Source organism: Rhagoletis pomonella, unplaced genomic scaffold (assembly GCF_013731165.1).
Source record: "Rhagoletis pomonella isolate Grant_MI unplaced genomic scaffold, Rhpom_1.0 Rhpom_scaffold_00010, whole genome shotgun sequence".
Classification (NCBI taxonomy): domain Eukaryota; kingdom Metazoa; phylum Arthropoda; class Insecta; order Diptera; family Tephritidae; genus Rhagoletis; species Rhagoletis pomonella.
Window position 1 is genome coordinate 6,067,959 of NW_023458564.1, and position 24,143 is coordinate 6,092,101.

At 37.4% G+C, this 24,143-nt stretch overlaps 1 protein-coding gene across 3 annotated transcripts in view; it reads left to right on the top strand.

Moving 5' to 3' along the window:
• Positions 1-24,132, top strand: part of LOC118745963 (mediator of DNA damage checkpoint protein 1-like) — a gene marked incomplete at its 5' end in the record, with an annotated part of 31,887 nt that extends 7,755 nt beyond the window's left edge. For all 3 annotated transcript variants that reach the window (XM_036479648.1, XM_036479647.1, XM_036479649.1), the window contains 2 exon segments: positions 1,902-2,293; positions 18,213-24,132. In XM_036479648.1, the coding sequence (XP_036335541.1) occupies positions 1,902-2,293; positions 18,213-20,264 (2,444 nt within the window). In that variant the 3' untranslated portion in view covers positions 20,265-24,132.
• Positions 24,133-24,143: the final 11 nt, after the last annotated feature.

A 24,143-nucleotide genomic window follows, 5' to 3' on the forward strand; every position in this document is an offset into this window, starting at 1 on the left:
GTGAACGAGAACGTAAGAGCCTGAACTCTAAACTAAAATTTGAAACGATGAAGATTCCGGCTTAACTGAATCATGGTACACTTGAAAGCCAGCCCTATACGCTGGCTACGGTTGCTGACCAGGAAAGAGCAAAGAAACTTAGCCCTACCGGTGGCAGCTGAGGTCTCCAATCGGATGACCTTTAGATCAGTCAGCATTTCATCTGCCAAACTATTGCGGTGGCTCTTAAGCTGAGATTTTTCCTTTGCAAAATGCAGCTAATATTCTAAAATATGTAGGTAACTGTTTAAGCCAATAGCCAAAAGGCTTTGAAAGCAATCTTTTCTAATATAGTGAAGTCATCACTGGAAAATCTAAGGCTGCATTTCACCAAATTCATTTAAGTAGAAATAAATTTTAATTTAGTTTTTTATTTAATTCTCAAATGAATTTTTTTCAGTTTTAATAAGCTCTTTATTTGAGTGAGCTAAAATATATCAGCACCATGCTAAAAGTGGTAGTAAAAGCAGGGCTGTTATACAAGCTGAGCTGCTGCCAGAAAGAAAGTGGTTTGTGTATATTGATCAGCTGATTAAACGTATAACATCTCTGATTGTGGTTATTCTTATTTAAATTTTATTTAAGTGCAGTGCAAAGGACACATAAATCAAAATTAAAAAACAAATTGAAATTTTGTTGGTGAAACCAAAAATTAAAAAACTAAAATAATTTGCACTTAAATGAATCTGGTGAAACGCAGCCTAAGATATACATAGCTGTAGAATGACAATTAACAAGGCTAACTCATCTATACAATCACAGTTTAGTTACCACATTAGAAAAATAACTGTTAATAATGACTTATCTCATGGAGAGACAGAAACGTTAACAGACGCCAGTATTGCCGATCAAGCGAGGCTAATTCCCAATATTTTTTTTTAATTTTTTACCTCCTTAAATTAGTAGCTTTTTTCATGTAATTATAGTTGTTGTGGCTTTTTTTAATAAATTTAAAATCTAAAGAATTAAACTGAAATTATGGAAGAAACATAAAACAAGAAAATAAAAAATAAAATAAAAAATTTATAAAAATATTTTTTTTTTTGGAATTTGCCTGATATTTCGATATTAAAGGACGCTAATTTACTCAAAATTTATGCTCACAACAATACCTTAAAATTAAATAACATTATTATGGAATTTTAGAAAATGGGCGTGGTACCGCCCACTTATAACTATACATATAAGTTTATCTATTAAGTCTAACCGAGCATTCTTTCGAAATTGTTAGAAATAGGGGTAAAACGACTCTGCTTACCATGTAACGGTGGTATTCAGCAAGGTGAAAAAATATATCTAATATGTGCGCCGGGTATTTAATGTTCGGCTTCGCCCGAGCTTAGACTTTTTTTACTTGTTTACTTGTTTAATTTTAAAACCTCGAAAATGCAATGGAGGCAGTTAACAAATTGGCTCGGATCCACGCTGCCGTCTGCCTATGCTTGTAGGGTGAGTTTATTTTGGAGCTACCATATGAGCTGATTTAACTAAGGAAAGAAATGTTAAACGAGCATTTCCTATGGGTTATTTTCATTTGTTTCTGATCGTAACTATGCTCTTTTATAAATGCAAACTGTTTGTGATACTCGCTTTACCATTTTCTTCACTTAGCTTAGTTTGACTCGAATTAGTTCTTATCGTAGCTCCAACGTAAACGCACACTTGTGGAACCAACGGGAAGAGTGCGAGATCTCGAGGTTATTATTGCCGCGGTTAGATTTATGAAACTCAAAATATCTCTATTCATCCAATCATAGTTTATCTAATGGTGCACAACTCATTCAACCTTTCTTTTCTATAATCCTAATTAATTAAAATTTAAATCCTAATAGATATTTTAACCATTTTCTTTTACAATTCAGGCATTTTAATTGTCCACTCTGAAACAACAAACGATGCCAAATCTGCTGCAAGCGCCGCTATACCAACTTCAGCATCAACACTAACTGAGATCACGTCGCTAACGTCAACGCTAGCCAGTGCACCAACGACAGACGAAACTGCGAAAGATAAACGTCAAGTTGGCGCGAAAGATGAAGCTGTTTACGCAAATCATCGCTCCGACACTGCGGACGCTGATGATCCGGAAAATCCACAGGAAACTATTTATGGCCCGAAACCAACTCAATTCATTATACGTCCTATTGCACCGCATGAACACCAGCAGCATGAAGATCATCAGCCGCCACAGTTGCGCAATTATCCGGCGACAATACGACCACACAGCACACAGTTGTTGGAACAAAGTCAAGAGGTGAGTCGAGGCTGACATATGGCGACGAATGCGATGGCAATGTTGTTGCTGTTGCTGTTGCTGTTGCTGCTTTTAAATTATACAGCACGCACTCATTGGTGACAATAACAACAATACAAAAGTTAATTAGATAATTTGAAGTTTACAAAATGCGGCAGCAATGAAATTGTTGTTGTTTTTTTACTTCACTGTAAATACGCTGCTGTCTTAGATAAAGATTTCAACCGTAAAATGCTGCTACAGCAAAATAATTTAAGCAAAACAAAAAAACAAGCGTTTGTAGCGACAAGCGATATTGGCGCTTATTTTACGACGAATAATTTTAACGTTTTTTTCTAAATAACTTTTTGTTTTATTGAGTTGGAAAGGGTACAAGAACTCATCTGTTGCATTGGCAGAGATTCATTCATTGATTGCAATGCCAGTTGGTCTCGATGTGTATGTCTGTTTGTATGTGTGCGAGTTCAACACCAGCAACAAAGTGCTTTGAAGCGCAAATTTGTACCCAGGTCGCTGTCGTGACTAGTTTTACTTGCACGATTCTTGATGTTAAGCGTTTCCATTAGTTTTGCCTCGCTCCACGTCTAAATACAATCAACATGTTGGCAAATCCGCTAAAACTTGCGAAGCTGTTTCACTGTAATAAACGAAGGTTTTTCTCCAGACTTAGTTGTTTATACACACAAGTATATTATTATATAGTATGTACACAGCATTCATATTTCAGCGAGAAACGTTGGCGAAATTTACATAAAAAAGTCTTTATGGTACTCGTATAATTGAGGAATTATATTTTATGATCTTGCAGCCATATTTATTGTGTGCAATAATCCGGGAAAAAATGTGTTTTACTTAACTTCAGAACTAAGGGCAGTGTCACAAGATTGGTACATTTGGACAGATTTGTACATTTTTTATATTGGGCTATTGGTGCAAAATAAAAAAAACATGGGACCACAATTTTTTTTTTTTGCAATCACATGATTGGTACAATAAAGCGCACTTCTATTAAAAACTTTGCAAAAAAAACATTTTTTTCTTCGTAGGGATAGAGAAAAAAATATTTGCACATTCACATGATTGTTATAAGAGTTGCACCAAATGTTGGGCAAATGCCCAATCGTGGGACACTGCCTTAAGCAGAAAGCCTACTTAAATAGTTAGTCTAAGAAATTTTTGTATTTATTTACTAGCAGATCCGACAGATGTTGTGCTTACTTACTGGACCATAGAATGAAGAAAATCTGTCCAGGAATATCTATGGGTTCAAGCTTTTTTAAATCACTTTTGCTTTTTGATCATGTTATTATATTTAACTCAACCTTCATGAATACTTGCTTATTAAATTTCCATTCGCCTTCTTGAAAAGTAGAGCTACCCTTTCCAAGAATAGTTGCATATCCGAATTGTGATATTTTACCTAACTTACATACATTTCTACCTCATGTTAGTCACTCGTTTAAAATTGCTTAGGGCGTTATACAGCCAAATAGCAAGTGAGAAGTTTTTTAATGGGTGGCAACACTACTTAAAATCATGGGCGTACTTAAGGTTATGCGAGCACTCTGCTCTTGATACAAATAGTGTGTTATTTTACTTAAATTACATATTTGGCTCATTTCATTTTGTAAGATAGGTGGCAACCCATGTCCCTGAATTTGTAGGGATTAAAATTTTTTCAAATGCCTTTTGCTTATTCTGTATAAATGACAACCCTATCCAAAAATGGATGTGGATTGATGTTCTTTTTTTCAAAGCCCTTTGTTAGACAAATCTATGTATATGTGTCATCTTACTTAGTTGATACATGGGTGGTAACTTTATTTAAAAATATGTTCGTATTGAAGAGTCTTCAAACACCTTCCGATTGTTATTCATATAGTTCCTTTTTTAATATCGTCGGCAACGCGATTAAAACTGCTAACTCTTTTTAGTAAAATTTGATAGTAGAGCGAAAAAAACTAAATAATAACTACACACTACCCCCAAAATTTGATAATGTCATTTTGTTAGTCTTTGTATGCTCTATTTAGTGACTTTAAAAAAATATATTTCGCTAGAGTTCTAAGTTCAAAATAAAAACAGGCGTTAGCAGGCTTTATTTCGTATTAAAATAATATAAAAATTGGAGTTAGCAGGTTTTATACTAAATCAATCACTGTTGTAATTTTTTTAATCATGGAGACTAGTAGACGTTGTTGTTATCCCTAAAGGTCAATTCTAATAACTAGTGTTCGCCCAGCGCTTGAAATTCAACCTTTTAAATTAAGCGAGGTCCAGGTGGACTAGTGAGCCGAGTTGAGTTTAGTTGGGTATTGAAGTGAATTGAGGTGAAATGCGTTGAACAACATAACAGAATATAACACAACATAACATAACATAACACAACACAACACAATACAACATAATATAAAATAACATAACATAACATAACAACATAATATAACATAACATAACATAACATAACATTACATAACATAATATAACATAACACAACACAACACAACACAACATAACATAACGCAACACAAAAGAATAAAACTGGTAGATTTTATTTGTGATCATTTCTATCGCTTCTAAATACTTAAAAATTAATTTGCTTTCACCAACATGTGCAAATATTTTTCCCTTTTTCCGTCGGTATCAAAAAGTTATTTTGGCTGCTTATGACCACAGATTTATGTGCACTACAACCGTTTGTCGGTTCGCTAATTGCCTTTCGCTTTTGCGAAGATGCGCCAGTTGTTCATCCCGGAAGCTGACAGTTCCTTTTTCACTAGACCCGCCCATTGCTGAGTCGAAGGATCAACTAAAGCGCTAAAGCCTCCAAGTATTTGGGAGTATCCTTACAAATTATTAGAACAAGATTTTTAATAATGTTTATAAATTAGTAATTTTTTCACAATTTACGTATAAAGCTTTGATTAAGCTACCTATTATACAACCAACTCCACAGATCTGTAGCTTCGCCTTTTTAGAATTATTGTTAAAAATATTATGTAATTAATCTTTTAGTTGCAGATATACAAAGATATGAAATAGTAACACGAATCAATAGCGATTTATGGCATCGCTGCGCTGGCATTTAAAAAAGCATACTTACATATATACTACTTACGAATATACTACAAAACTAATGCCTTTGATTGTAAATCAAATTAGACTATCAATACCACTGAGGTTGTGTAGAAGACAGAGAATTTGTTAAGATACATTTAATACATTTAGCATTTGCTTTGCTTGTTTTAGGTGGGTCATATACGACGTGGTTTCGTACAAATACAAGGTTATGTCACTTTGGTCATACTTAAAAGTACAGGATATTATTTTTATGGCATATAATTAATCTTGAAAATCTTTGATTAAATCTAATAGCATTTAATTGAAATAAGCATTGAACTGCGAAATGAGGTTTGTCGCTTAAGTCTTTTGTTTGCTATCAGGCGCCTTTGGGAAGCGGAGCTGATTGCATTAATGGTGCAATTGCAACACATAAAACAACTACAATTCATTTTTGTTTTTCTAAATTTTTTTCTATTATAAAAACTGCAGCTGTTCAATGTAGTTCAACGTTGCCTTATTAACAACTCACCTTGACCAAAAAAACTCACTAAATGCACGCCAATTAAAATGATAACCTTTTCGGTTACTTTTTTTTAACATAATTCCCGCTTTAACTACGATATTTGCCTAAGGAAAGAAACACCTTCCGACGCGTATTTTCCTTGCGTGTCAGAAATGACAACAATTGTCAAAGTAAGTCACGACCACTTGTGTTTTTGGCAAGTAGCCAATGCGAAAACTGCTAAAGTACGAGTAATTATCTTCAAATGAAAGAGTTAATCCTAAGCACAAATATAGTTGTAATAGCCGGCTTTATGTTACATCAGAAATGCTACGAAAATGTAGTAATTTCTGTAATTTCCCTAAGTTTGGAAAACAAAGAAAAAATCCAAAAGCAAAACATGAACATGCGCAGCTCAAACAATAATACCGTAAACAAGCTGCTGAGGAAAAATTCAAAGTACTAAATAAGTTGTATTAGGCGATGACTTAAACACTGGAGTGAGACAATTGCTCAAATTGTGGGAATCAAAGCCTGAATTCACATATATACATACATGCATATGTAGGTAGTCATCCACAACCACGCAGATTTTACACGAACCTTAATAATACGGTTGTTTTTGGGTCAAATGAAATGTACACTAGCGACCACTATGCTGGTACGTAGTTGGCATGAACAATGCTATGCATACATAGAATTTCAAAGAAACTGTTATGTAAATATGTACATACATATGTAGGTGTGTACGCATATACATACACATTTATTTATATGTGGACACTTAATGTCATATATATAACTACATTATAAACTTTATTTGCAATAGTTTCTAAATTTATTAACTTTACCTTTATTTTTGAGCATATTTATATGAGTAAATTTTTTTCTAGTCCATTACGTTTTTTTATTAAAAATTTTTAAATTAATTTGCATTAAAATTGCATTAGTGACAACGACTTGACGAAAGAACTGCATAAACACACTTCGAACAAAGTTTTGTTAAGTGCAACCTTAAAGATCTTTCGTATCCCAAGGTAAAGTGCTAAACATGCTCTGCTTTCTTAATACTAAAAGGACCTCTTAACCGATGAATTACACATTTCAATAGGTTCCATATTGCCGCAGTTGAAATATGAGAAGATGAGCTTCGACATGTTATTGTACTCAACACAAAGCGGCACTCTGTTTAAGATAATATACAAAGTTATAATTTAAATATACTTTTTATTCTAAAAGATTTGGAATCATCCCAAAAGGCTTGAAATAAATTACGTAAAGCCGAGAAACGTTCCAAAACATTTCTGAAATCGCCGAATAGCAGTCCATAAAACGATACCAAAACAAAAACTCCGAAGAAAACAAAAATGAATGAAAGTTCCGAAAAAATCCTTAACTGCCCTAGAAAATCCTGAAACATTGATAAATTTTGGATGTCCTTGCTTCCGTTGTCCACCCACGGGTGCCCAGTCGGAGGGTCTTTTCACCGTAACATCATCATCCATGCCCACGATATGTCCAAGTAAGGTAGTAAGCTGTAGGTGTATTTTTATATGCTTTATCATCTCTAAGTTATTATAAAGTTCGTGCAGTTCAGCCTTAATTGGCAAAAACAGCAGGATATTTCTTTTTCGGATATGTATTCATAAGAACAAATTGCGCTAGACAGTTGGTGCAGCAAAACAGCAAGCATTTCATGTGCACGGTAGTGAAGTGATTCCAGTTACGATGATAGAAGTAATTCAATCCGCAAAATCGATTGGAGATCGCAAAGCTTACCTAGCCCAGATGACATTCCTTGAAGTGTGGAAAAATAAAAAACTGGTACTGCTCCGAAAATCAGGAAAACCGTTAGGTATACCATCGTCTTATTGTCCTATTAGTCTCCTTGACACCATGCGTAAGCTACTAGAACACGTCATACATAATCGCTATTAGATTGCACTTAAAGCGCTGCGAGGCTATCACTACACCAATATGGGTTCCGCAAGCAGAGGTCGACAACAGCAGCAATACAAAACCACTTCTGCCGCTACCGCTACTGAAGCAATAGGAAAGCGATGGATAGGGAGCAAAACACTACTGTGAAATGGTAACATTGGATGTAAAAAACGCCTTCGATACTGCGGAATGGTCACAAATTTTAAAATAACTCCAGAAACTGGCCATTCCATCTTACATTTTTAACACCAAAAGAAGTCACCTCAGCGGTAGAGTTTTAAAATATCTCACGGATTCTGTTACTAAGAAGTATGCCGTAATCGCAGGAGTACCACAGGTGTCCGTGTTTCCGGACGAAGTAAACATTGTTGAGCTTGCGGATGACATCGCGTTACTAGTAGTAGCTAAGCAAATTCAAGAGGTAGAAGAAAAGGCAAACACCGCGATCGATGCGGTTGTAAAGTGGCTGAAAAACGTATGTTTGTCTATCGCAACTGAAAAATCGGAGGCAATCCTCATACTTAGGCGGAAAAACTTGAGGCCACAATGTTCAAAGTCGGCGGTTATACCTTTCAATCCTCACGTCAGCTGGAAATACCTGTGGGTGATAATTGACGAAAGGCTCAGTCTTTGCCCACACGCAGATTACGTGATAATCTGGCAATTACTGCATAGGAAAAGTGTGCATCGATGAGAGATTGGCAGGAATGGGAAAACTCAACAAATAATCTTCTTCTTAAATCTTTTACTAGTCACGGCTGCTTCCAAAAGTGCTTGAACCGGCTTGGCTTAAACCATTCACCTCTGTGTCCAGAATGCAATGCATACAAAGTCGCTGAGCACGTTCTATTTCCTTGCCCGCGCTTTTGCCGCAAAAACACAAAGCATAGCTGCGCTAACAAAAGAGCCACTAAGGCCAGATAACTTAAGCGATGCCATGCTAAGTCCGAAGTGAGCTTGGGAGAGAGTATGCGGCGCGATGGTTGGGATTCACCAGGAGCTAAGGCGTACAACGAACGACGCCGTACCTAGGAACGAACACTAGAGAGAACATTTACAAATGAGGGGGGAAGGGACGAACAGGCCCGACATGGGTTGGTATAAAAGAACATGCTACTAGTGAGCGGAGCCGAGTCTATGCAACTTTCGCTGAACTCCATAAGGACAGTAACAGACTTAGAGCCTTGTGCTCAAATCACCTCCCGACGAAATACTTAACGGTAGTACCGAGCGGATCGGCACTGGACGGTAGGAGGTTTATTTTGGGTTAAAGTCCCACACTGACAGGGTACAGGCTTTTGATGCTTCCTCCTCGTAAAACAAGTCTGTACAGCCGGTATCCGTCATCTCCAAATGTCCTATTGGTTTTAAGAAGCATTATGGTTATTCTCGCCTCCCCGAGTAGATGGACGCAAGCCTCGTCCTTATATGTTCTATAGTTGGTGTTCTTTTTCCCAAATTTGCACCTATGTTACTATCCAAAGGCATTGAAGTGTGTTCCGTCCATATTCGAAGTATGCTCTGATCCAAATTACCCTTCATATTTGCGGGTCCGTTCTTGAAACCAATTGGCTTTTATTTTTTCCTTATTTGAAAATTAAAAAGCATGCCATAATTCGTATTGCTTGCTGAATTAGTTGAGAATGGTATCATGGAAAAAATCGATACATATTTACTTATTATGTGTGAAATCTTACATTATTAGTAGTTATTTAATGACATCGATTAAAAAAAAATATAGAGAAAAACTGAAATATTAACGTTTTTTCTGATCCACTCTAATGGGAAGATCAAAAAGTCTTTCAACAGTCTCTAGAATGAGGTAAATCGGGAAGGATTTAAGCAAATAAAATTCGTTTGATTCCCGATTTAGGAGTGAATCAATCACTTACTGTTATGACTTCTCACTCTGGTGAAGCTGCGTTCGGACGAGTCATGGATTATAAGAAACTCAATTAGTTTTTAATCTTTTGTGATGTTCAGAGAGCTACTCTTCGTCCGAAACTTGGAAATTCAGGGGATTCACTTCTTATCGCCATAAGGAAGAACAAGTACAACGTGTGAGAAGTTTTTGTCGTTACTTTAAGAATTCCTTGGCATTTTGCTGAATGTGTATATCGCTCATTTACATACTTAAAACTGTCATAACTCAAAAAATTCAATTTTAGAGCGTATTATGCAAAATTACTCGCTATATCATGCTACATATTGCCTAAGAATTTCGTGCTAAAATCTGGTTTAGTGTGCGCATCTCTCTTTCGGCATTTTAGGAGCAATTCCAAAACTTAATAAAATTAAAAATTCAATTTTTTCTGTTATGACAGTCTCTTGGTAAATGAGCTTTATGTGCATACATTCAAATATACACATACATATATGTATATATGTATGCACACATGTGTAAATAAGTATGATTTGTTGCAACAATGCGTACCGCATGTGTACACTAATTTTTCATCATATTTGTAGAGCACCTCATTATTTTAATTATGTGAATTTTATTGTAACGATGCTGATTGAAAAATAAGTAAATAGAGACATTACGGTAATAAAAATTGTCAGTATATTTTGAGTTACATCATTATCATAACACATTAGGGTGTCCCAGAGATTTTTTCACAAAACTCTATACGCATACACTCTTAATTTTCTCCCTTTGATCTAGATATAACTTATGGCTCAATCTATGTCGAATCGACTCATAGTTGGAATATTTTTGATTTAGATGAATTTTGGTCAGAACTTTTCTTTTATCATATAACGAAGTTCTGCCAAAACATAAAAATAAAAAACAAATTTTCGAAAGTTCAAAATTTCACAATTTCCGGATGTTGCAGGTTAATTTTTTGAACATCTCAAAAACTATTATAGTTACAAAAATTGATCTAGTCTCGTTTTAATGGTGATATTTCGGGCTGTATAAAAATATATGTATATTTCAAAGCAATTTTAAAACGAAAAAATTTACAGAATTTTGAAACATAAAAAATCGTAAAAACAAAAATCGTAAAAAAACAATGTTTGCTTTTTTTTATATATTACCTCTAACTAATCTTAAAATATCCTGAACATTTAAAGGCGTTGTATTTTTTTTAAATATGAATTTTTGAACTTTGGAAAAAAATTTATTGCAAACTCTAAATCAAAAATAAGTTTAAATAAAATAAAAATTGTTCAACATAGCTTTATTTAAAATTTGCAAACAAAATGTTTTCCAAGTTAAAAAATTAATATCTTTAAAAAAAATCTTATTGAAAATTTCAGTATCTTTTAGGATCTGTTGGAGATATTGTATAAAAAAAAATGTTTAATGTTTAGAAGTTTTTTGCTTTTACAAGCTTTTTAATTTCAAAGTTCCGTATTTTTTCTATTTTTTAAATACCTTCCTTTTATAGCCCCAACAGCCAATTTCACGAAAGCAATTTAAATGAAAAATTATTTTAATTTTTTGAGTTTTATACGGAAATTGACAGAAAATAAAAAACCATTTCCCATTTAAATTTCTGGTGAAACCGGCTGAAAATATGACATTTCAAACGAGAACAGAACCATTTTTCTATCTATAAGGCTGTGTTTCACCAAACTCATCTTAGTGGAAATTAATTGTAATTTAATTTTTTTATTTAATTCTCAACTAGTTTTTTTTCATTTCCAATAAGCTCTTTACTTAAGTAAGTAAAAAATATAGCAGCACCGTGCTAAAGTGGTAGTAAAAGCAGGGCTGATATGCAAGTAAACAACTGATACACGATATTGTGGTGTGTGTAACATCGCTGGGTGTGGTTATTCTGATTTAATGAAATGAAATTTTTTATTGAAGTGAAGGGCACAGGTCACCTAAATCAAAATTAAAAACGAATTAAAATTGACTAGTGAAACCAAAAATTCGAAAATTTAAATAATTTGCACTTACATGAATCTGGCGAAATGCAGACTGATCGTTTTTGAGATATTCAAAAAATAAACTTGAAAAATCCCTGAAGTTGCGAAATTCATAATTGCTTCAAATAATAACTTAAAAAAAAAATAGTTTTTTTTCCTTCGGTAGGACTTTGTTATATAAACAAAGTAAAGTTCGGACAGTTCGGACCTAAATGCATTTGACCCATATACATACTTACAGACCATTGCAGCATACTTCAAGCAGAGGTTTTCGCAATGCAGATATCAGTAGAGCCAGGCTAACCCGAAATGACAATCAACCCAAAAGCAAACCTATACGTAGACAGTCAAGCGGCAATTAAGGCAATTGAATTGGCACAGGCACATGAGTGTACTTTATATTTATTTACTTATATAAAGCACACGCACATGTGTGTACTTTGCGTAGAGGAAACTCATACACTTCGAACTCTAACTGAAATCTTAAAATAATTTTTTATTGAATTGTTTATAAAAAATAATTTTTTATAAAAGATTTCCTTTAAAAAATATATTATGTGCTAAAATTTGTGTAAAGTCATGCAGACGTTATGAGGAGTTTGTTTTCTTTAGGTCGAAATTTTATATTATCATTTTGATGTTATGTTTGATTGAATTCAAATATGAGACCACCTACAAAAGAACATGTAAACAAATAAGCAAATATGTAATGCTAAATAAAATAAGTAAGTAAATAAAAATATAAAAATTGAAAAAATATTTTTTTTTATTGATAGTTTATGTCCAAAAGTAGTTAGCTACAAACTAGTTGACATCTAATGCAGAGGAAATGAGTTCACGCTATTTCGCGGCCCTTGCCCTTCAAAAGTAGTTAGTTACGGCCAAAGGAAATAGTTACCACTAGTCGACTGCTAGTTAGTTAATAGTTAGCTACAAACTAGTCCCATTTCCTGCAGGGGAGTGCAAGTTGAATGTGTTTCTGGCGTGTGTGTGTGTGAGCAGAGCATGTGTGTGCCAATACGAACCCCGGTTTCTAGTACAGTTTTCGTCACGTAAAAATTTGCCCTCAAAGAGGTTTTTTTATATGATCTAAAATACAGCAACTTGAAAAAAGTGATATTAACAGATCTAAAAAGTTAGTTTTAGTAAAAAAAACAGTCATTGAGACCATAGTGCATTATATGAAACCGCAGACCTATCAAAACACATCTATAAGATGCCTTCCCATGTCGCCGGGAAATTATAGCTAGGCGCCTCACTACTATTCGTCAGGAAAAATATGTATCCTTATGCTCAGCAAGCAATTCGGCTGCTAACAGGAAACACCCCAACAGGCACTTTCTGTAAGCAGAGCCACCTTTTAGCAGCGCACACAAACCAAAAAACCCGTCTCTTTTGCTTCCATTAAACCCACTCAGCTAACAGCCCCATTCCTTTGGTCTTATCCCGTTAAACGGCACGTTTCTTGGGTCTACCGTTAGTTGGACTTGACGAAAACGGCTAATGGAGGGTATGCGTTTCGAATTTCTCAACAAAAACTCACTGCTCAACTGCTTAAGTTCTGGCACACCCTAATGTACACATATGTATGTATGTACAATCACTTTTTATTACTCATCGATTGCAGCATTGCGACGCCTACAACAGCTACAAAAACAACACATGCGCTTATATGTATGTGAAGTATTTTTGTGTTTTTTTACAGTTTCTTAGTAGATATGTGAGCATTTTTATGTAAGTAGATGCCACATAATTCTCACCGAATTGCGTTTTTTCTTATGTTTTTTTTTTTGTAGGTTTACCTAAGTAGTGCGCTGTGTCTAACTCTTAATGTATAATCATTTGTTCGCTATTTTGGTTTTTTAGGCCATTTTTATGTGTATGCCACAATTTGTGGTTGTACTTAATATTTTAATACTTTATGGATGACTATTAATTGCAAGCGGCGGGGGATTTGTACGTTCGTTACTACTACATATATTTGACATTTTGCGACCTTCATGTAACGGAATTATTGCTGGAAAAATAGATTTTGAACTTTTGAGAGTCAGCTGTATACGGCATACATATGTACATATGTATGTATGTATATTGTCGAAAAAGGTCTATTGAACCTACCACACAAACAAACCGCTCCCCTTGAAAAGGCATATTTTTTTTTTTTGTTGCCTCAAGAACTAAGCTTATACATATCAGTGCTTGTGAGCGTGGGAGATACTTTAATTTTATTTCCTTTCAAAGACTGGTAAATTTTTAAGAAAATTGGTGAATAAAATATTTCACTTTGTATATTATTGCTTTTATCGCAGCATTTTTTTACAAAAAAAAAAATCTGATAACTTTTTGTGGAGGTCAACGAGGACAAGACAAAGTATCTCCTGTTATCAAACAAACAGTCAGCACATTCGCGCCTTGGCACCTACGTCACTGTTGACAGGTATAATTTCGAGAAAGTGGAGAATTTCGTTTACTTGGGAGCCAGCATTAAACACCGCTAATAATGGTAGCATGGAAATCCAACGCAGAATCACTCTCGCCAACAAGTGCTACTTTGGACTGAGTAGGCAATTGATAAGTAAAGTCCTCTCTCGTCGTACATACAAAGATCACACTCTATAAGTCACTCATCATGCCTGTGCTGGTGTATGGCGCGGAGGCATGGACAACGAAAACATCTGATGAAGCGGCTCTTGGAGTATTCGAGAGAAAGATTTTTCGGAAGATTTACGAGCCTTAACGTATTGGCGACGGCGAGTACCACAGACGATGGAACGATGAACTGTATGAGCTTTAGAACGACAGGGATAAAGTGCAGCGAATTAAGATACAGCGGCTCCGCTGGCTGGGCGTTGTCGTTCGAATGGACACCGACGCTCCAGCTCTGAAAGTGTTCAACTCAGAACTTGCTGGCGGTAGCAGAGGAAGAGGGAGGACCCCACTGCGATGCATAGACCAAGTGGAGAAGGACTTGGCTTCACTTGACATTTCCAATTCGCATCAGTTGGCACAGAAGAGACACGACTCGACAAAATTGTTTGGGGGTTACAGCGCGAAATAAGAAGAACTGAATAAAATGAAAAGAAGTTCACAAATTTTTATCAGGCCTAGAATCGTATGAAAAAAGAGCTACACAGAAATGACAGAAGATCCGTTCAAAAAAAAAAAAACAAAAAAAAAGGTTTTCATGCCACCACAATGAAAATTTCAAGAAGAGAATATCAATAAGTGCACAGCGTAAAGAATCGCGATTCTCTCATATGCGTTAAAAGGGTCAAGACTGACATAACCGCAATGCACACGGCTGCATGAAGTATTCAGCATATGAGCTTTATTATAGCGACCATGAAACGGTGTACAAATTTGATGTGGTATTTGTGGTTGGAAGAGGACTCCGAACAACTCGTCTCCGACGAGGGAAAATGACAATAAGACCAAATACAATGATTGCACTGGCTTGGGTATTATGTATGCCCGGATGATGACGCTTCAGTGAAAAGATCGTTCGACTCAGCACCGATAAATGAACAAGCAAGGGCTTCCAATCAAATGAAAGGACAAAGTTCAGAAGGACCTGTCTGTGCTAGGGATGAAGAACTGAGGCAAATTTTGGAAGGAGAGCGGCAATTGGCGAAGCGTTTTGGTGACGACACAAAAACGAAAAACGGTTGTGATGCCAAACAAGTGGAAGAATGTGCTCTCGGACGGGAAACTTTAGTTTTGATGGCAGTTCCATATTTCTGGGCATTTTACCATTTTTGAGAGAAAATGTTTTTCACTCTCTCTCTAATTACTGGACCCCGCCCGGATTGTACGCGAATGAATCTATTATTGAACAACTTGGTCATTTTCACCTATATAGACAAAGAATTATCACAATTGTGTACGCTGTAATCTAGCAGGTTTTTGTGAAATTATTATTTGTTGACCTTGGCCTCAATACCCATTGGAAAAAATCGTCATATGATAGATTCTTTTTCTATAAAAAAAAAAATTTTATCTGACTGTGCCTAGCACTTAACAATTATAAATCTATACATATTAAGTAAAAAGGAGATCTCATTCTTCGGTTTAAGTTTAAAAAACTATTAAATGATTTGGATGAGAATTTTTTATTATAAAATGAGAATTGAATCAACGATAATAATAATTAAGTGTTATTATCATTGAATAATTATGATTTTCGATACGGCACAGTGGGAGAAATGGTCAATCTGGCGGCGCCTTGTTAATAACTTTGAAAAAATAACAAATTTTAAGTGTAATATGTTTTGTATATTTTTGTATTTGTATGTTTTGAGGGATCAATAATATTAGAAAATACGCGATTTTCGACAACCAAAAACTTTTTTGTTGGTACTGGTTTACTGTGTCAAATTGAAAAAAGGGAAATTGTACCTAAAATACGCAAAAAATCAAAAAATTGTAAAAACCTGCACCTAATTCTTTAAGTTGACATAGTCATACTAAAAAACGAACAAAATACTGAGGCGAATCTTGTCGAATCTACCCAACATTCATACACATGCTAAAACACTTTATCAGAGAGGGCATTTTGTACCACGACTAAGCACTAAAACCTATAAGCACAGGCCAGGGACAAGCTAGGTACCCAGCTCCCCCTGGATTTGTTCATGGATACTTATACTAAGTGATAGCCAGGCGGCACTTAGGGCCCTCTCATCATTCGAGATCAAGTCCTCCTTGGTTTGGGAGTGTGTCGAGAGGCTCAATGCTCTGGCGGAGGTCAACGATATCCAACTAATGTGGGTACCAGGGCACATGGGGGTTGCAGGAAATGAGGAAGCTGATCCATCTGGCCAGAACGGCCGCTTCCTCGACACCGATAGGACCTGAGCCGTTTCTGGCAGTAGGACCCAACACCATAAAGGAAATGCTCAGAAGGGACAACAGCAAACTGAGGGAACTGCACTGGCTTGGCACCATGGGCCAACGTCAGGCGAAAAGCTTATTAGGAGGTTACAAGACTCCTCTACACCTCCTTATGGAGTGTGAGTCCGTTGCACGCAGGAGGTATAGGAGCATAGGGCACGTCTGGCCAAGAGAGGAGCACATACACTCCCTGTCCCCGGGGTCTATTATGAAATTTATAGACACTCTGGGGCTGGTTGATGTGTTGTGATGAGCTAGGGGCACAATAGACCTATTGGTCGCAGTGCCATACCCAACCAACTATCTATCTATCTAAGCACAGGCCACAAACATTTTTTTTTTTTTAACACATACCTAATAATTTCAAATAAACCACTGATCCAAATAGAAAGTTAGAAAAATAAAATTTTTTCTGTAAACAAACTTTTTACTGCAAAAAAGCCGAAAATAATTAATGCACTTGCTGAAAATATGTTTGAACGCTCGCAGCAGGGCAAATATTGAAGAAAACAAAATAAAAAAAGCAAGAAATTTGGCGGGATTCGAAAATTTAAAATTTCACTAAAGCGCCGCCAAATTGACCATTTCTTCCACTGTGTACCGGTTCAACTACCTGGCGTGAAAATCGGCTTTGTCATCATTTCAGCTGATTCCACTCAAAATGACTTATTGGAGATTGTTGCTCTCAAAAATGTTCACTCAAACTTTAATTCGCTAAGTAGGGCCATAAATCTTTACGTATGGGTTTTGAGACATGAGAAAGGAGACGAAGTAAAGGTTTGAGATGTAATCCTACACAGTGGAATACATACATACGTTGAACAAAAGACCTCCAAAGCCTAAATAGCGTTCTGGCAATGTAAACAGGTCTTTGGTAAAACGTGGGGTCTGTCACCTAGAGAAATGCTCTGAATTTAAACCTGTATGAAAATACTCATAATCGGATTTTCATGTGTGGTGTTGTGGAGCAGACTCAATCAATATCGTATGAAATCTGCTTACCAAGCTTCCAAGTACGATGGCAGTGCACTGTACGGGAGCTTCTCCTACATATAATGGTCACTTAATACTTTTATACGTGGAAATGGCCTTAAGACCACCTGTAAGTTTAAACGGAATGGGTGATGGTATGACACAGTGTGGAGAGAGGTGGAACTTGCTGTAGCCGGAAATTTAGTTCGGCAATGATGATGTAGGAAAACGTAGTGAAATTTTTTTTTACCATGGGTTCCAGGTCACTCGGGAGTATCTGGTAATGAGCCATGTGGTCATTTGGCCAGAGAGGGCCGAATCAGATATTCTTCGGTCCATAACCAGATATAACACTCCCACTCTGTTGAGGTACTTTCTCTTATCGTCGTTCACCGCTAGACTAACTTTTTTTGCCCCAATCTATGTACTAATAGTTCAGATTAGTTCTACGCTTTCCAGCCTTGAAGATAATACACTCAATCTAAATAAAAAAATGTTTGATAATACACAAAGTTTGGTTTCCAACGGCTCGGAGAAATTTTTCCAATTTGAACGAAGGCGTACTCGATATCACCTCACTTTACTGTAATCGTATTATGATTATTTAGTTTTAAATGAAAATTACAATTAAAGCAAGCATACTAACATTAACTTTCCCTCTCATTACAGATTCAACATTTTGCATATCTGCAAGACATCAATCGCAATCACCCGAAGTCTACTTCCGCCGCTTCGGAATTGACCGGTAAAACACATTCGGCGCAGCAATTGAAGAAAGGTGTCAAGTCAGGACGTGCTCATGCACCTGCCTCGCAGTATCGTGGCAATGCGGAAGGTGCCGAACAACAATATGCTGTTGCCATACAGCCACCCAATCCAACAGCCGCGCAGGCGCCACATTATGGAGCGCCACCACAACAGATCGCGCCACGTTATCATATTGCGGTACCAGTACAGCAACAGCAACAATTAGCACCTGCAGTTCAAGCTAGCGCACCACAACATTTGCCACAACAACCCTATCAAATTATACCCGAAGAAGAGTTCCTAAGACTTTTGGAAGATGAGCTGCGTGCACGTGCTTTTCACGAAGCCCAATACCGGCAGCAGCAGCAGCAGCAGCAAACTGCACCAGCACCGTTACCAACAAAACGACTACCCTTGCCACATCCTACTGAACGCATCGGTCAAGGTTTAGGCAGCTACCGTCAACAAGCGCAGCCACAGCCTCAATCGCTTGCCGAAGAGCCAACACCCCAATATGTGCAGTATGTGCCACGCCACCGCGGTGGACCTAAGTATCTGCCGCAGCCCCAGCCTCAACTACAGCCGCAACAAGTTGAGCCACAAGCAGCCGAACCGGCGGCAGAGGCACCACCACCCATACCACCTCAGCTAGCCTACTATCAACCGCAAGTGAGTTACAAAACATTGCCAAATCATCCGCTTGCCAAGTCATCATTAGAGAATGAAATTGAAAAGCTGCTAGCCGCAAATAAACCTTCGCCAATTCAGCTAACGGATAATTCCAATGAACCATCTGCTGTAGTGCATCAGCACCACCAGCCACCACAGCAGCAGTTGCAACCACATCCAATACCGCGCCCGCGTCAATATGCAGTGCAGCAGAAAATTTATTCGTCACCAAGCAACTCACAACCGACACCCACACCGCTGGTAGATGCGAACAATCAGCCATTTATACCCTCTTTGTTTAGATTTAGCAACTTACAACAGCCAACACCCATTTATCCTACACAAGTGCCACAACACGTTGTCGACTCCAAGAAATTGGGACCAGTCATCTATCCACCAACTCAAGCACCCACGCCAGCACAACAGTCACAACAGCCCACGCAATACTTCTATCAGGAACTGGCACCTACGGCCAGACCCAAAACTCACCGCTCGAATAAGTACGGCTCAAAAGTCTCTACTTCTTCGCCAAAATTGCGCGAGAAGGAGCCGCCAAACTACCCGAATGTACCCGCCGCGGCTAAATATCTTAACCCACATTTGTATTACGATTACGACCGACAACCCAGTGGTCAGAGCTCGCCTGCGCAATTCCATCCCAGCCCTCCAGATCCAAACACCCCCACGGTTGAACAACAACAACCACAACTTCAGCATCAGCAGCAAGTACAGGCACATCATTACTCAGCTCCAGCGCCCGCACCACCACCACAAACACACTCAGGCCGGCAATACATTTCCCCACCACCAGCACCATCGCAATCGAGCATTTTTGTCGCGCAAGGCACAGGCATCGCTACACCATCGCGTAGCAATGCGGTCAAGACGAAGTCCATCGAAGACGTACGTCAATTACATTTGCCACAACCAGGCGGCAAACCGCTCACACAAAGTGAATTTCAAGCTTTGATCGATGCTGGCTACCCAGTTACGGCTGTACCCGTGCCAATACCTGTACCTTACGAGCAGTATATCAAAGAACATCCAGAATTCCGCAATCAACCAGTGGACTATGCGCAACTGATGCAACGTATAGCACAGCAATATGGTCCACGTAGATTACTGCAAGCTCAACCCTCTGAACCATCAGCAAATGTTGTGTCCGCGATGGCAGATGCACAAACTGCGACGGCTATCGGTGGTGGAAATATAACCTACCTGCGCCCAGTGGCCGAACAAAAAAGGCATCCACGTGATGAGGCGGAAACGGCTGTAGCTGGAAAAACGGATGAAGCCAAACAATAATGTGCGAATACATTTACAAATGTAACAATAGCTTTTAACTGTATTTTATCGTCGAATTGTCGAACAAACGAAGAATCTAGTATAGTCCCAGAACATGCACGGCATCAAGCCAAGGCGAGCCGGAAATTTAAAAATGTTTAGCAACAATGAAAAAAGAACTAAAGTGGGCCATAATTCGAATTGCAAGTAGTAAAAAAATCTAAAGACACCCCATGAAAAAGGTTTTGCAAGTAGACTTTAGGCTTTGTAGGCTTTCCAGGCCTAAGCTTTCTTCAAAAAAATTGGCCGGTGTTCTTTGTATCATATCATACGTCTTCAGACTCTAGATTAGCAGCGATTCAATCAGCTATAAGATTGGTATGACACAAAAAGCACTGAATACTTAGTATGGAGCTCTAAATGTGTTTTCGACAGCTAAAATTACATATGCAGGGTGGCCTAGACGACCCGTCACCCACTCTAAAATGGAAGGAAATGTTTTTATTGAAAAACGCAAAAATATGGCTTGCCAAATCAAGGTGCTCTATCTTTTGCTTCTATTACCGACTTTCAATTTCGACCGGACGTGGGTTAAACTGACCAGAAGTCCATTTTTTTTAATTAAACGTACATGTTTTTACTACAGAATATAGTTCTGAGGATAAAAGTACGTAACTTTTGTTTGAAACTTTGTTCTCGTAAGTGCCTTTTTCAATCTCTAAATGACCTTCAAACTTCAACTCGCCCTGCAAAACGAAAAAAACATGGATGGATGCTGTATCTTTTAGTTGTATTACCGACTTTCGGTTGTGATTAAAGCATGTGGGATATGCATATTTATACCACGGATTTGTTAGGTTTTTTTCGTATTTCAATAAAAAAACATTTCCCTCCATTTTAGAGACGGGGGGACGGGTGGTCTAGGACACACTGTAGATTCAAAACTAGCAGTCGATCAAGAATCTCGCTATTGGATCTCTGAATCTTGACGAAATCGCCCCGTTTGGGACCAGTTTTGAGACACAGTAATGGTGTTGGTCAAAATAAAGGCTTGGAAAATGTTTAGGATTGAATCCTTACTAATTTTTGTAGAATCTACTTTTTATTTTCATACATATATTGGGCTTCATTAGCATAACAGGTGGCCTTCGTCAACTCTGCAGCTTCTGCAGAATTAGTTATGGGAGACCTCTAACCTCTCCGCGTGCCTTCCGATGGCTACATGGCTCGTTAGCAAACCTGTCTTAAACTTAACTTAATTCGGTGTTCAAAGACTTCGTTAAGATTTACCCCGCCCTTGAAGCGCAAACAATTTCGAACTTTGATCAATCGTTAAGATCGAAAGAGTTTGGGGTCTAACCATGGAAAACTCGAATTTATATTTATGAACAATATATAAATTTAGGTAGTTCATTTCTTGGACTAGAAAAGTTGCGAGTCTTTCAAGGATTTCGCTAATTGTCTCACTTTTACCACCGAAAGAACTCAACTTTTTCCACATTCCTAATTATGTTACACAACAACCCCTTATAGAGAAATTCAGCCTCTTTACTTGAGTTTCAGTATATCAGGACCGAATAGAATCGACAATTTTTAGTCTTCGCTGTTCCTTGATGTTGCTTTCCTTGACATCTAGCCTAAGTAAATTAAAAGCTTCCTTCAGCCGGATTCCGACATTCGCTATCGCTAATTTGGTCGCCAAAAATCTCCAAAAGAATACCAGGCGCCCCAAAAAACACACAACATCTAGTTGCATGCCCTTCAAACTGCCTGATTTGGCTGATTACACATTGGCACTATTACTTTTCCATGTTGTATACTTTTAGGCCCCACATCTTTCCGTTTAGAGAATTTCAACAACGAAAATTTTCCGTAGCGATTATTAGAATTTCACTGCTGGATAAGCTGAGCGTGGAGTTCGGCTGCTTTGTGACAGAACAGTCGTGCCAGTGTGGGACAGTGTATCAAACCAGAGAAGAGATAGGAGAGGTACTTTTTGGCTTAAGTTTTCCATCATGGATTTGGGTCGTATGGAGATCGTTAACGACTTAGTGGAGACTTTGGAAAGCAAGCACTGTTGGATGCTTGCCTATGTCGGACACCGTAGACACAACGGCATGGCAAATTAGTTGTGAACTAGTGGCAAAATAGAGCTGGTTCTTTTCACATAACTTCTGATATCCCCGCACAACCTCCCTCAATTGACAGTATTCTCCTTACGCTCTCTCACGGGTTGAAGTATCTGGGCTAGAATCTAGAAACCGATCATTGACTAGGCATAATTATATAAGGCACACTGGCTTTTTAACTTTTACTTCTTCGTGATTGTGATTTCCTTAATATAAAGGGAGCTATCAATAACGTTCAGGCTAAGGTAATAGTAAACTCCGTGGAAGTGTGGGACAGCGCATCCAAGGAAAGAAGAATGAGGAGGTCAATGTTGTTCCCGACAACAATGGACAGAGCTGACACCATTCTCGGCAAGGTAACAAGACCATTAAGAGCGATCATTTCGAGCCCGTTTTGGGACCTTTTCAGCATCTTTCGGTACTAATTCGGGATGATTTCGGGACCGTTTTAGGACTATTTCAGGACCATTTCGGGACTTATTCAGGACTATTAGTAACTATTCTGGCAAGGTAATGAGATCATTAAGAGCGATAATTTCGGGCCCTTTTTGGGACCTGTTCAGGGCCATTTCGGAATCGTTTTGGGACAAGTTCAGGACCATTTCCGGGTTTTTTCAGGAATATTTAGTACCATTTTGCGACTTGTTCAGGACTGGGTTTTCGACCGTTTCGAGGCATGCTCACTACTATTTCGGTATCGTTTCGGAGCTGTTTCAGGACCCATTTAGGGACTGGTTCGGGACTATTTTCGGGCTAGTAATGGGCCATTTCAGGACCGTTTCATAGCTTATTCGAAATCCTTTCGGGACAAGTTCATTACTTTTTCAGAACCACTGTAAGACTACTTCAGGATAATTTTGGGACTAGCTCGGGATCATTTCGGGAAAATTAGAACCTAGTCACGAAATGATTCTGAAAGTGGTTATGAAAAAGTCGTGTACTGGTCCCGACAAAATGAATAAAATTAAATGAAATTTATGTTTACTTTGAAACCTAATCAATTTATGTATGTAACGAAATCGCTTAATGCCTTGCCATGCAGTCAAGTGAACTTCAACTAACCCCCCAATTATGAATTTTCATACGATAGACGATAAACGCTTGCAGGCGTATCGTATGAAATCAGTTCTCGTACTATCGTACGTCCGACAGATGTATTGTTGTGAATGGATCCGCTAACTATCGGTTTTCCTACGACAACGTAGATTTATAATAGAAAATAACAGAATGCAAGCGTTTATCGTGCATAGTACGAATTCATAATAGGGGGGTAAACGAAACCACTATTCAAAACTGGTCTACCCATTCGTTACAAAGAAATCATCAATATATAATATTCAAATATGTATACAATAAAACAGAATTAAACGTACGGAATATTGCGCAACGGCCCACTTGCTGTTAAATAAGTTTCAGTTGGCACTGTAATGCACATTTATTTATAATTATGTAATTATATGTATGTAATTTTTAATTTTAAATATCATAGAGTACGCGTATATTTCGAAACACAATGACGTTCAAGTAAAACCTATGCAGCATTTGAAAATGACTAATAGTAGAGAATTTATAAAACAAAAATCATACATAGATATATATATCCATACATTCATTTTTGCAATGCATTTTACGAAAACGTAGTTCAAATTTTATTAAAGATTATTATTATACATATATGTATATGTATGTATATTGTAAAAAATGCTGCTAGAAAACTTTAAGCTGTCAACAAACTTGTTGCGTGTAATTTTAGCAAATTACTGAATGTATA